Source organism: Curcuma longa, chromosome 17 (assembly GCF_044706935.1).
Source record: "Curcuma longa cultivar G26 ecotype Majalengka, Jawa Barat chromosome 17, ITB_CL_G26_1.1, whole genome shotgun sequence".
Lineage (NCBI taxonomy): Eukaryota > Viridiplantae > Streptophyta > Magnoliopsida > Zingiberales > Zingiberaceae > Curcuma > Curcuma longa.
Genome location: NC_133877.1, coordinates 9,278,145 through 9,291,918, shown reverse-complemented (window position 1 = coordinate 9,291,918; position 13,774 = coordinate 9,278,145). Strand labels below are relative to the sequence as shown.

The 13,774-nt window shown below is 38.5% G+C and overlaps 2 protein-coding genes and 1 pseudogene across 2 annotated transcripts; 1 reads left to right on the top strand and 2 right to left on the bottom strand.

Moving 5' to 3' along the window:
• Positions 1 to 4,020: 4,020 nt before the first annotated feature.
• On the top strand, positions 4,021 to 6,715 carry LOC141848352 (growth-regulating factor 5-like; annotated as a pseudogene).
• A 305-nt stretch (positions 6,716 to 7,020) lies between these two features.
• Positions 7,021 to 10,225, bottom strand: LOC141811593 (dolichyl-diphosphooligosaccharide--protein glycosyltransferase subunit DAD1-like). The gene is made up of 6 exons (XM_074699614.1): positions 10,140 to 10,225; positions 9,082 to 9,182; positions 8,911 to 8,958; positions 7,463 to 7,550; positions 7,343 to 7,386; positions 7,021 to 7,260 (listed from the first exon to the last, which is right to left on the bottom strand). Exons 2-6 carry the CDS (start codon positions 9,163 to 9,165, stop codon positions 7,177 to 7,179), a joined length of 348 nt encoding a protein of 115 aa, XP_074555715.1. The 5' UTR covers positions 9,166 to 9,182; positions 10,140 to 10,225; the 3' UTR covers positions 7,021 to 7,176.
• Positions 10,226 to 10,378: 153 nt separating this feature from the next.
• LOC141848398 (pentatricopeptide repeat-containing protein At1g11290, chloroplastic) lies at positions 10,379 to 12,009 on the bottom strand (the record flags this gene model as incomplete). The annotated part of the gene is given in 1 exon segment (XM_074736423.1): positions 10,379 to 12,009. A coding segment is annotated over 1 exon segment (1,475 nt), but the record flags the coding sequence as incomplete, so codon positions are not given.
• Positions 12,010 to 13,774: the final 1,765 nt, after the last annotated feature.

Here is a 13,774-nt window from a genome sequence, read left to right as displayed (position 1 = left end):
TTATTGTGGAAAATATCTACTTCGTACCTGGTTTGACTCAAAATTTATTAAGCTTTGGACAACTCCTGCGGCAAAAGCTGGACTTTCTTATAAGAGGACTTCATCTATATATTACTGATTCAAGAACACACTCTGTTTTGCACACTGAGTTACAATCTAACAATTTCTTCATTTTCAGTACATGTGCAGCAAATGAAGAAATCTCCATGTCCTGCTCAACAGAATCACAGCTTTGGCATAGCCGACTGGGGCATTATGGGATAAGAAATCTCAAACTTTTACAAAGAAATGGAATGACAAAGAATTTTCCCGACATAGAGTTTATGGAAAAATGTTGCAGAATCTGTCAAAAGGGAAAACAGACCAGGTTGCCATTCAAGCAAAGTTATTCTCGAGCAAAGAACAAACTGGATTTGATACATACTGATATTTGTGGCCCCATCAAAGAGGCATCTTGGAATGAAAGTAAGTATTTTATTATTTTCATAGACGATTTCACGCGTTATTGTTGGATATATTTCCTGCGTAACAAGTCTGAGACATTCGGTGTTTTCAAAACATTCAAAGAAATGGCTGAAAGACAAGCAGAGAGGAAGATTAAAGCTCTTCGATCAGACAACGGCGGAGAATATGTCTCCATGTTACTTCATAATTTCTGTTCTCTTGAAGGTATTACTCACCTCTTTACTGCTCCATATACACCCCAACAGAATGGGGTAAGTGAAAGGAAAAATAGAACAATTATTGAAATGACTAGATGCTTGCTATTTGAAAAAAACCTCCCTACAAAATGCTGGGCGGAGGCTGCTTCTACGGCTGTTTATTTACTGAATGCATTGCCTTCGAAAGTATTGAATACGAAAACTTCTTTTGAGTTGTGGCATGGAGAGAAAATGTCATTAAATCATGTTCGAGTCTATGGTTGCATTTGTCATGTGCATATACCGGATGGAAAAAGGAGCAAACTTGATGCAAAGTCAAAAGTAGGAATTCTGATTGGGTATTGTTATGGTATTAGAGGATACAGAATTTTTGACCCTATAGAAAAAAAGGTTTTTATTAGTAGAGATATCATTTTTGAAGAAGATAAAGAGTGGGATTGGCCTGGAAATTGCATTAAAAATACTGATATCTCTTCTACTATACCTTCAGATATATCATCTTCTAAATTTCATGAAATTGTTACAGAGGATTCTACATCACCCTCTTGGCCGATGACTGATGGTCAACCTTCAAATACCCCTGAATCAGCAGCCGATGTGACGAATACAGAAGATCCACAAGACAACTCAGAAAATGCTGGACTTCATGACGCAAGCAATGAAGAACAACATAATGAAGAAAATGCATCAGGATGTTCTCATAATTCAGAATCTGACATTTCAATAACTGATGAAAGTATGTCTGATCCTGATAGCCCTATATTAAAAACAAGAAGTTTAGCTGATGTTTATGCAGAGACAAATGCAGCTGAACTAGATGCAGACCCACACACTTTTGAAGAAGCCTCGAAAGATGACAAGTGGTGGATAGCTATGGCTGAAGAATTGAACTCAATTGAAAGAAATAACACTTGGGAGTTGGTAAAAAAACCTGCTGGGAAAACAATCATTGGTGTGAAGTGGATTTACAAGACAAAGAAAAATGCTGATGGTAGCCTTAACAAGTATAAAGCGAGACTTGTTGCAAAAGGTTATTCGCAAAAACACGGTATTGATTACAATGAGGTTTTTGCTCCAGTAGCTCGTCTGGACACAATCAAGTTTCTCTTGGCTTTAGCAGCTAGCAAAGATTGGGAAGTTCATCACATGGACGTCAAAACAGCATTCTTAAATGGAATTTTGGAGGAGGAAGTATATATTCAACAGCCGGAAGGTTTTATTTGCAAGGGACAGGAAAATAAGGTGTATCGGTTGAACAAAGCATTGTATGGCCTGAAGCAGGCCCCTCGTGCGTGGAATGAACTTATTGACAAGTATCTGATAACACTTGGGTTTCATCGAAGTTATGCTGACTATTCCTTGTATGTCAAGAGACATGATGATCAGGTTTTGCTAGTTTCTGTCTATGTCGATGATTTACTGATTACTGCTAGCAACCCGTTGCTGATTACAGAGTTTAAGGCTTCAGTAATGAAAGAGTTTCAGATGACTGATTTAGGATTAATGACTTATTACCTTGGGATGGAAATTCATCAACAGAAAGGAGCAGGAATCTTTGTTAACCAGAAAAAATATAGTATTAATTTGTTACAAAGATTTGGCATGAATGAAGCCAATGCTGTCATATGCCCGACAGATTACAAGGGAGCAATACCACCTGTCAAAACTTCTGAGAACTGTGATCCAGCTATCTATAGGGGAATAGTAGGCAGTTTAATTTATTTATCTCATACACGGCCAGACCTAAGTTTTTTGGTGAATCTACTCTCTAGATACATGAGTCATCCCACCTCTTCCCACCTTGCTGCAGCCAAACGTGCTCTAAGATATGTAAAAGGCACCACAAGCCTAGGCCTTCATTTTCCAGCAGCAAAAGACACGAATTCACTCACTTTGCAAGGCTATTCTGATAGTGACTATGCAGGAGCTGAAGATGCAAAAAGCACTTCTGGATACATCTTCTACTACAATCAGACTCCATTTTCCTGGAGTACTAAGAAACAAGACGTCGTTGCACAATCCACTTGTGAAGCCGAATACATAGCTGCTGCTTATGCAAGGAATCAGTGCTCCTGGCTGCGCCAACTACTCACAGATGTGGGATTGGAACCAAAGGAAGCTACACCACTAATGGTGGATAACCAAGCTGCCATTGCCATAGCCAAAGATCCTGCACATTTCAGCCGAGCCAAACACATCAAGGTTCGGTACCATGCTCTCCGAGAAGCAGTTAAGGACAAAGAAATTCTCCTGATTCATGTTCCCACTATCGAGCAAAAAGCTGATATTTTAACCAAAGCCCTCCGAAAGAACTTATTTGTGCAGCAGAGACAGAACATTGGACTGAAGACGTTAAACTCTTTCTTGGAAGCCAACTCGGAGGATAGGGGGAGTGTTGGAATATCTTCCGACGTGGCTTAGTTATCATCAACTGCCTTTATTAAATTGTTATTGGAAAACTGCAATTTGTCACTACTTTAATTATTTTTGCCTGCTCTAGATCTTGGGAACTCGAAAGGTCATGTGTAATGGTGACTATTTAGAGTCACAAACTTGCTCTGTTTTGTTAGATGGATGATAACACTTCATTTTTGTCTTCTTGAGTTCTTGCAATCACCTCGCGTTTCTTTCTTACTATTGAAATCCATTGGATACCATGACAAATCTGAACATTTTTACCTATATTTTTTTAGGTTTTTTCGAAGGTTAGTTCGGTGCATTTGGTACTAGTACCACCATTTTCCCACTTTGATGGTTTTTCAAGTTCATCATATTATGGGATCCTGCTTTGTAAAATGCAATGCTATTATTTTCCGTTCTCCTTTGTTTCCGTTAATCTGATTATAAGATTCTAGCTTTAGACATTTCTATCTGTCCTCTATGCTCCCGTGATAGGGTTTTGGATCTTTTGAAGCCTAAAGTTGATAGTTTCTATACTGTTTCCTTTTCCTTTTTGTGCACTCTTTGCTGTTATTCTGTTGCCCTTTCTTATTCCAAGTATTTCCCGTCTCTCTCAGTCTATCTGTGTGAGTGTATCATATTGTTTTTTCCCTTATTGTGCATATTTGAAATGGAAACATCTTGAAGAAATTAATACTTATGCTTTCTGTAGTGGTCTGAGTTTTAGACTATGTTACAGTTTTGATCTCTGTCATTGTTTGTTTTTGACTCCAAGCTTTAGCTCGGGTTTGATTCTACTATCAAGAGTAGTTTTCCTTACCTCGATCTAGATATTTGTTTTCACCAACTTGAATGCTTGTTTTAAGGTTTTTGCTTAACACAGTAATTTTCTTATGACTACTATAGTAAGAAGATTCTACCGTCACTTGTATTAAGGAAAATGCATTTTAATCTGGTTATGCATTTTAATGTAAGAAATGATGTATTCTTACATTTCCTCATCTGTATTGGTTTGTTGGAGAACATTTCTGATGAAACTTGATTAGTTGGATATTATTTGTGTTCAGTAAGTCCTTACTATGGAAAGAAGCTGGACCCTGAACCTGGGCGGTGTCGTCGCACTGATGGGAAGAAGTGGAGGTGCTCAAAGGATGCCCATCCTGACTCCAAATATTGCATACATCACATGCACCGAGGTCGCAACCGTTCAAGAAAACCTGTGGAATCACAATCTATCTCCCAACTACAGTTATCTTCATCAACTGGGACCACCACCTCTCCCACCGCAGGGTCCTTCATTCCCCAGCATTCTATTACAGGACGTAGCAATACGCCAAGTTTGTCCCTTGGTTCCTCAAGCTCCTAGCAGTTGCATATGGACCCTGGTCCCTTAGAGAGCAGGTAGTCTTTGTCTTCCTCTCATATTTTGCAAATATGTCTTAAGATAGTCAGCAGTAAAATAGGTTAAATTTTGAGAATTTTAATAGTAAGTGCAGCATCCTACTTGTTTTGTAGACATGCATATCTCCACTCCATCATTACTCTTGTCCATTTCTGAGTAATCTGAACCTGAAGGCTTTAAGTTGTCAGTGCTGGAAGAATCAGAGAATAATCTGTGAACTTGCTCTGTTTCCACATATAGAGCATAGGAATAGGAAGATGTTTCTTCTCATTTGGCTGTTGACTTTTCTAAGAATAATTTTGCAGTCTGGATTCATGCAGACTCTAGATAAATTTAAACCTTCTTTAATTTAGTGCAGATGGTAGATGCAGAGTGTGTGTGGGTCATCATAAGCTATCATTTATTATGTGATGAACAGGAAATGCTTTTGTTTGTGTGGACAACTGATTTTTGTTGACATCTAATATTTATAATGATGTCTATGTTTTAGCTTCATCTTTATCTTTTTCCTGCTGGAAAACATGATGTAACAGTCACAGTGAAATTAGAATATTTAGCAATTGTTAAGTTTGGCTTAATTGCTATCTGCTGAATGATTCGGATAGATGGTACTTAAGATACCTTTTTTTTTCAGATACAAATGAAATTATGCTTCCATTCTTAAACTAGCAATTTGTTTAGGTTTTTTTTTTTCTTTTTGCTTCCAGCTTCTGTAGTAACCAGCAACTGCATAGTTTTTGAGAAGGTTGTTTTGCTGTCATATGCAATAGCTTGACTGTTTATTTCATTAATCATTGAGATAATTTATACTGTTTGCAGCTATAGATGGATTTAGATATTCTTCATGGTTGGAAGAAAATAGCAGCAGCAAATACCTTGTTTTCAGAAAGTGGAGTTCATACTGTCGCACATTATCCATGGGAAATGTTCATGATTTATTGTGCAAAAATTGATAAAATTCTAGGAATTCGTAGTATGTCAATATTTTTCGGGCATGCTTTTCTTTTTCTTAAGAATATTTCAAAACCATTTTTTATTAATTCTGCAAATTCACAACCTTACTTGTTTCCAAGAAAAGAAGTCTCAGGACTCAAATGAGTTCAGTGCAATTTGGTTTAAGAACTTGATGGAATTTTATAATCCCTTTTAGGGCATGCTTTATTTTTTTTAGCATGAGATTTGGATAAAAAATTATGATTTGAGATTCAATGAAGAATGATGACATAAATTCTTATGAAAGTGAGTGATTTTTGGCCTGTTACAAAACCGCCTGAAGAAATGCTCCTGATTGATCAATTTACTGAACACTATGCGAGTAGCTAGGTTTAAAAACAAGAGCATGCCCATAATATTACCCGTAAGCAAGGGTGTATTTTATGAAAATTACGTGACTGGTCATTGCAAACTGTTCAATTTCTGTTCATATGAATGGCTTATCTAGTTCTTCGGATGTAGAGGGCCTGAAACAAAAGAACCATAGATTGTTTACTTGGCTAGTCTCAAAATAGTGTCCAAATGAGTGTGACAAGCTTAACTTTGTAAATATATTGGTTCTCACGGCCACTGAAACTAATTCATCTTGAAATTTACAGGTACTTGTGTAGTACTAAACCTGGAGTGGCTGAGCATACTTTCTGCACTGAAACATCTGGTTCTGCAAGGGGTCTCGGAATCTATGGCATTGACAATTTATGGCAATTGACATCACCTCGAGTATCATCATGGCCTTTGCCAAAATTTAGCACCCCTTATTCAGTGCAAACTACTTACTCTCAGTTCCCAGCAATCCAAGATCTCTGTCAGGCAACCCTCAGCCCAGTGTCGAGACAACAACATTCTTTCATTAGAAGTGAGGTTGATGCACCAGCAACGACAAAGCATGAGGGTCAGTTCCTGTTGCCTTTTATTGATGAATGGCCACAGACACGGAAATCTTGGTGTAATCTCGAAGAGGATAAGATCCAAACGAGCATCCATCTCCACAACCCAGCTCTCAATGACCTTTCCAATTGCTACCTCAGACATATCTACATCCTCTTCCAAATCCTCTAAGAGTGAATCTGCATCAAGTCGCACTGACCTGCTTGATATGATTTGACTCGGCTTCCTCAAGGATGTTTTGCTCTTGGTTAGACTGACGGCCATCTAACCATAATGTGTGCCTGATTCAACGAGTTATGAATTGCTTTGATAAAGAGCAGAGCTTGTTGCTAGTTCGTAGTCGTCTTTCTTGTTTGGTTTGGTTATAAAATTTGCTGTCTGATTTTGTTGTTACACTTTGGTACTGAACCGCCTCACTTTAGGTCTAGTTATAAAATGATGCATCCATGAAAGTTATTTGGTTCCAGATATTTTTTAGTCATCCAACATATGACTCTATTTACTTATTCCAGAAACAAAAACAGCTTTTGAATGATATTTTAAATGAAATAGAATAAACAGAAACAGAAGATTACTTTGTGCACAGTCAAGGAGAACGTAACTTATGCAAAGGGTAAAAGGATCTTAATTTTGCACGTAAAAGTCGCTCATCCATGGGCCTTTCTAACAAGGTAATTTACTTTAGCAACTCATGGAGTTCCTTTCATTTTCCATTAACAAGGACAAAATATTGTTAGCAGCAACATGAAAAACGGACTTCTAGTCCCACAGTTAAAGCTAAATAAAAAATAAAAAAGGAAGAAGAATGCTACAGCAGAGAGTTAGTTCCATCTACCCAAGGAAGTTCATGATCACCAGGTGAAGCACCAAGTTGCAGAGAACAAAATCGGCAAAAGCGCGTTCAGGTGTAAGATCCTGAAATTGTTTTTTTATTCAAATTATTTAGAAGTGGAGCTTGTAGATTTATTGGAAGTTTGATATGAGAGTTAGAGGTTACCTTAAATTCCTTGTTCTCTTTGTTTACTTGAATGCGGAGGCAAACTGCATTGCCCAGCATAACGATGTAAATAACAATTTTATTTCTCTTCCACGATAAGGTACAGTTAAAGGCTCATACCTGCAAGAACTGCTGTCCCAATGCATGACAGGACACCGGAGAGGAATGAATTAAAGGGAAAAGACCCAACTATTCCCATGTACACGATCTGTTGAATTGGCAGTTAGGGTAGACGTAGCAGAGATGATTGTATAGAAACTGAACTATTAGCGAAGTTGATGACTGTCAGTTAAGAATCCCTTCAGACCATATAGCATCTATATGACATACTAAATTAGCTAGCAACTAAATTGTTCTTTATGAATCCATTGGATGGACATAAAGCTTATAAAAGCACAAGCTACATAACCATGCCTAAATAATACAAGCAATTAACTAAAAGATGATCTGAACCAACCAAACTAATTTAGTTCCACATAATGAATTGTGAACTAATAAGGATCTTAAAAGTTTGGATGAGCAAGCAACTATATTAACTTGGACTTTAGCATGGGTCAGTCATTGTGATTGATAAATTAATTGGTCATATTTCTTATATAAGGTCAACAATTTGTATCAAAGCAGATAGACATGCTTGATGTGTTAGAAAGGAGGTTTACTTCTATGATGGTGTAGCCACCATTGAGTCACACATACTGTTGATCAATGATGATGTTAGGCAATGAAGTATTTGTCATGTGCTCCCCTAAAATGCTTCCCAGCTCAACCATATCAGTAGTACATGAATTAGTCTTATAGTTTGAGTGTGCAATGCACTGGTCCAGTAACAGTTCAGTTTTATAGTTGTATTAGAAAGTATGGGCATGGTTAAGTGCATTTAGTTTTTTTTATTCGATATTTCATACTTATTGTTTGAAGGCTTTTATGGACATTGGAGTTCAGGTAATTGCCCTCCCCCCCCCCCCCCCCCCCCCCCCCCCCCCCCCCAAAAAAAAATAAATAAATATCATTACTTTACAATCTTCTCAAAATCATAGTGGTATCGACAAGATTGGACGCTGTCTATGAATGTGAATCAGTATTAGACATTCCATGAGCAACTAATTTCGACTCCAGCAAAACCCTTATAGTGGCTCGTTAAAACTCCTCAAAGAGCTCTATCAAAACTATACTTATGTTACTTGTGACAGTAATTTAGTTCTATATGGAGACCATTGACTAATTAAAGGTTTATAGACTTAGGTAAGTGAACTAATATCATCTTGGATTTAGGCATTTTTGAACAACAGTTCAACCAAATAAAGTTAGAGGCCAAAATTGCCAATCTAAGCTTAGAGCTAATGGCAACAAAGCCTCAATTGGACCTCCATCACTTCACCTGTGTACTGAGTACTAAGCCTATTTGTGACCGTAACATACAACTGTAACAAGACATCAACAATCATAGAAATTGCAAACTAAAAATAAAGGATACAGATTTTCTAAAACGTGGTCTTTGATCACAAAATTCCAGGAAATTATTTCATGTCAAAAAATGATGAGAGAGAATGCTAATTTTCTTTTTATACCTGAATTACTGCTGTAGTGATTGCATAGACAACATAAAGATCGATAATCTGCATTACAGATGCAAGGAGTCAGTCTGCACCTCAGATTATAGTACTTGATCCATAAAGAAATCAACTTGGTTCGACCAAATGAGGATGTTATTAAAAAAATGTAAAGGAAAAACTAAATACTTTGAGACTAGTTGGTGTAGCAGCATAAGCAGATCGCAGTGAGCGAATGAGCGCTTGAGCATCACTAGAACTTGACTTTGCCATTCTTAACTCTTTGCTTTCTGCAAGTTGAAGCGCAAGAAAAAACTTTGATGTAGATAAAGTGCCTGATTGGTGATAAAAACGAAAATAACTAATTGATTAAATGTGAACTGAAATTGAACTCTTATCTTCACCAAAAAAAAAAAGCCCTGAGCAAAAGGTGAATGCATGCTTCCACAATTCATACTAGACAAACATTGTAATCTGACATTTGCTGAAAACATTCTAGAGAATCATTCAATACTCACGACATATAAAGATTGATGGTTACATTGTAATTGGAGTATTGGACTAGTATTCATTCCCGTCAACTCGACTCAGAAGTGGGTAATATCCATGTAACCAAACCCAAAAGGTGAATGCATGCTTCCATAATTATTACTAGACGACAACAAATATGCAATCGAACAGCAGACTTCAACTAAGAAAAAAAATACTATTTTTAACTCATCATATAGCCACACCAAGATTTGATGATGGCATTTGAATCTTCTCCAAACGATAATTGATGTCATATCCAATACCTCACAATGAGTTAAAGACTAGATCCATATTGATGACCGAGCCACTAAACTTTCCCTTCCAATCTCCGAGACTTTTTTTTAGAAAGATATAATGGAGGCTACACATTTTTTTAACGGCCTCACAAGCCTCCATTGTTTTTTAAGGAGAAACGGGAGTTGAACCCGAGTCCTTGGCAACGATTCCGAAGGCTTACACATGAAGCGGCACAAAAAATTACTATTTTGGCATCCATCTCTCTTCATCCCCTGATAGGAGCCCCCGGAGAAAAACAATGGAGGCTTTCCTGAATTTCGAGATAAAACAAAATAAAAAGCTTTATCGACCAAAACGAGGGGGGCAATCATCGTCATCATTCCAGATCTAAAAGAGCAAAGCAACGAAAAAAAAGCCACTCATTCAAATTCTAAAAAGAATAGAAGATGAGAAAGAATAGGAGCGTTCGGAGGAGGAACCTGATGCAAAAAGGGCAACGGAGATCGCCGCCCCAGGGAACAGATTCGACTCGACTCGACGCGACGCAGTGGGGAAGAGAGGCTTGTGTTTTCTTCTATTAACTTGACAGCACGAGTTAGGCACGTGACGTATGGCCCAATCTTTGCTTTGGGTTCTTCGGGCCAAATTGGACCGAACTCAAACCCTAACTTATTGGACCTATTTGTTTAATCCAAAGCTTGCATTCAACACAAATGTCTGTGGTCCAACGTTTGATTTCTTTTCCATGCTCATTTGCTGCTTTCATAACTTGTTCTGGGGTACAAATAATATCGACTGCCATTGCATGAAGCAGATGCAATTTTTTATTAAAAAAGAAAAAAAAATCATCTTCGTTGGTGATTCAAAAGATTGGCTACCAGTAATCTCCACAAGAACATTGGCCGTTCTTGAAATGGTGAAACCGCTGCATATCCCTCACAATGATCTCCCTACCAGTCACTTGTGATATGAATTTAGTCGCATTGTGACAATCTCTGCAGACGCGAAGGTTCTTTCGTATTTGAATTGTCATTCCTGGTGCCGTATTGATGAGTCCGAACGCGATCGCAAGTTTCTCACTGTGCGTATTGAGCAGCTGCTCTTTGACGTCCTCTTCCACATCGTGTGAAGAATCAGTATGAGGCACATAGCCAGCAGCTTTAATCTCATCTATTAGCTTCGCTAGCCTTGCATATATCTTCTCCGATTGTGGGTGCTTCGTTCCGCCAGAATAGAAGGTGTGTATCTCGTTCTTCCAATCCATGGAACTGTAACCAGGAGTCTTCTGCAGGCCGGCCTTCTCCATGGTTGTTCTCACTCGCGCTACGTCCTCCCACATGGAGGCTGTTGCATATATGTTAGCCAACAACACATGATATCCTCCCTCTTCAGGCTCTAGTTCAAACAATTTCTTTGCTGCTTGCTCTCCCAATTTGACATTTTTGTGAATCTTACAAGCACCCAGCATAGCACCATAGACACTGATACTGGGTTTGATAGGCATTTTCTGAATAAAGTCCCAGGCCTCGTCGAGTCTCCCAATGCGACCCAGAAGGTCCACCATGCAACCATAATGGTCCGATCGAGGCTCTAAGCCATAGTCATGCTTCATGCTGTCGAAGTACTTGTGCCCCTCATCGACCAAACCAGAGTGGCCGCAAGCTGAAAGAACACTCAAGAAAGTTATCTCGTTTGGCCTCACGGAGCTCCTTTTCATCTCTTCAAATAGCTCGACTGCAGATTTCCCAAATCCATGCGTGCAATAACCGTCTATCATTGCGTTCCAGCTAGTCACGTGTCTCTCTTCCATTGAATCGAAGAGTTGCCGAGCAATGCGAACACTGCCGCATTTGGCGTACAGGTCTACAAGAGAAGTCATAACGAATACATTCTTTTCCAGACACAATCTAATAGCCAAACCATGTATCCATTTTGCCTGCCTCAACACTGATAAATCTGCAATTGCTGGGATTACACTAACCACAGTGAAGGAATCTGGCCTTACATTCTCCCACTGCATCTTGTTAAAGAGTCTCAGTGCATCCTCCACACAATCATTCTGCGCATAACCCAAGATCATAGCATTCCAAGAAACAAGAGTCTTGGCCTTCAATTTCTCAAACATTTCTTCTGCAAGATCAACTCTTTTGCATTTGGAGTACATAGTGATGAGAGCATTTGCAATAGACGTATCCGATTCCAACCCAATTCCTATGAGCATGCCATGAATTCGCCTTCCCTCCTCGAGGTCCCCCAATTCACCACACGCAAACAGAGCTACTATGATAGTTACATCAGTTGCTTGAATTCCTTCTGCCGACATCTTCTTGAACAGCCTCAAAGCTTCCTGTACTTTAGATGTGGGACTATGTTTGCACCCTTGCAACCCAACAATCTCCCCCTCAAACAAAGGACCACAGGCCCCCCTCAACGTCGTTTTTGATGTCTAAATCCTCGACCCACCAGGACCTCAGGTCCACTTACTAGGACTTCCCACCTAGCCGCCTCGGTCCATCCGACCTACTAGGACTTCCCACCTAGTCGCAACTAGAATTTTTTGCCCCTCAGTCCATCCAACCTACTAGGACTTCTCACTGGTGTCTGGTCCTCTTGATTCAGACACGGGAACACCCACTTCCTTTGTTTAAGGTTCAAACCACATGGTTAGATCTGGATCATGGCTCATCCGGCGGTTAGTCCGGTGAAGAGCGGTCTCGCTCTGATACCACTTGTTAAAATCAATGGAATCAAAATATCTCCACAATGACATGATATTGTCCACTTTGGGCCTAAACCCTCATGACTTTGTTCTTGGGCTCTCTCCAAAATGCCTCATACCAATGGAGATACTTTCCATCCTTTTAACCCCATGATCTTTTCCATGTACTTTAGATGTGGGACTATGTTTGCACCCTTGCAACCCAATAAAGGGCTCTGCATTTAAGAGACGAGAAGTTTAGTAAAAGAGTGCTAAACATACACTACATAAATGGAGTGAGAAAGATGCATTACATAAGCGGAGTGAAAAGATGCATCTGATGGAATTAGGGAAGCTTAATAGGAGAAGGTCAGGATGAAAGACAACTACTAGTGAGCTAAAAATTGAGAAGCAATTAGTACTTGGGCGGGGTTAACTTTCAATCTAGGTGGACTCAACTATTAAATAGGCCAAAGTCGACTTACTTGGTCAATTAATAGTTGAGTCAATATATTATCTATACTCAGTTAACTAATAGCTAAGTTAAGCATTCAATCATTCTTTGCAACCTTATTTTGATCAACGACTCCTTCCTAAATTCCAGCTATAGCATTAGTTCTTGACTATGTCGATTGATCCCAACTAGAAACATTCTATGTGTTTGTCTTCCTAGCTTTAGTTGAATAATCTCCCTTATCAATCAATTGATCTTGCCTTAGTCAATTAACTCCTTATAATTATTTTGTTCATCGCAAACTAACTTATCTTTGGGATCATTGTTTAGCTTTAGGTCAATCTTGATCTATCATAGTTTTTATTTGTCTAGAGGTTACTCCTTCGGGACTTCATAATTACCTAACATTGAATAATCTAAACCTGCCAAAACTTCATCACTATTTGATATCAAGTCAACCTTCACTCATTGAGATTTTATTAGCATCAAATATCTAATTAACTTTGACTTTCTTGGATTCAATTTCACATACTTCAGTAAAAAGTAGAATCCGCTACTCCAGCGCTCTCATACAATTGGCTTCATGACCATTTATAAGGAGGTAAATCGGAAAGCTGTAGTTGACCACGCCGGAGGAGACATATTCGGCGAGGCAACTTATTAGATTTCCATTATCAACAATTATTGGACTTTTAATTGCCAATACTTTATTGAATTTTCATCTGCCAACCTCTATTAAACATTCTATGTGCCAATTGAGTATTGGGCGTTTTATGACTAACTCTCTGTTGAATTTTTCACTCGTCAAATTACCTATTCACTAATGTCAACATTTGTCCAACTTTTTCATTGCCCACTCACTATTTGAATTTTTCATATATCAAAAATCTAATCAACCTTACTAATTTGGACTTCGTAGAATGTCAAATATCTAATCAAATTTTTCATTAACTCAACTCATC

Excerpts from the sequence above, each read along its gene's own strand:
- LOC141811593 (XM_074699614.1), bottom strand. The coding sequence starts at position 9,165 with ATGGCAAAGTCAAGTTCTAGTGATGCTCAAGCGCTCATTCGCTCACTG. Across the intron at positions 8,959-9,081 it reads CTACACCAACTAGTCTCAAA|ATTATCGATCTTTATGTTGT; the intron begins GTATTTAGTTTT and ends TCTGTAATGCAG. Across the intron at positions 7,261-7,342 it reads AAGAGAACAAGGAATTTAAG|GATCTTACACCTGAACGCGC; the intron begins GTAACCTCTAAC and ends AAACAATTTCAG.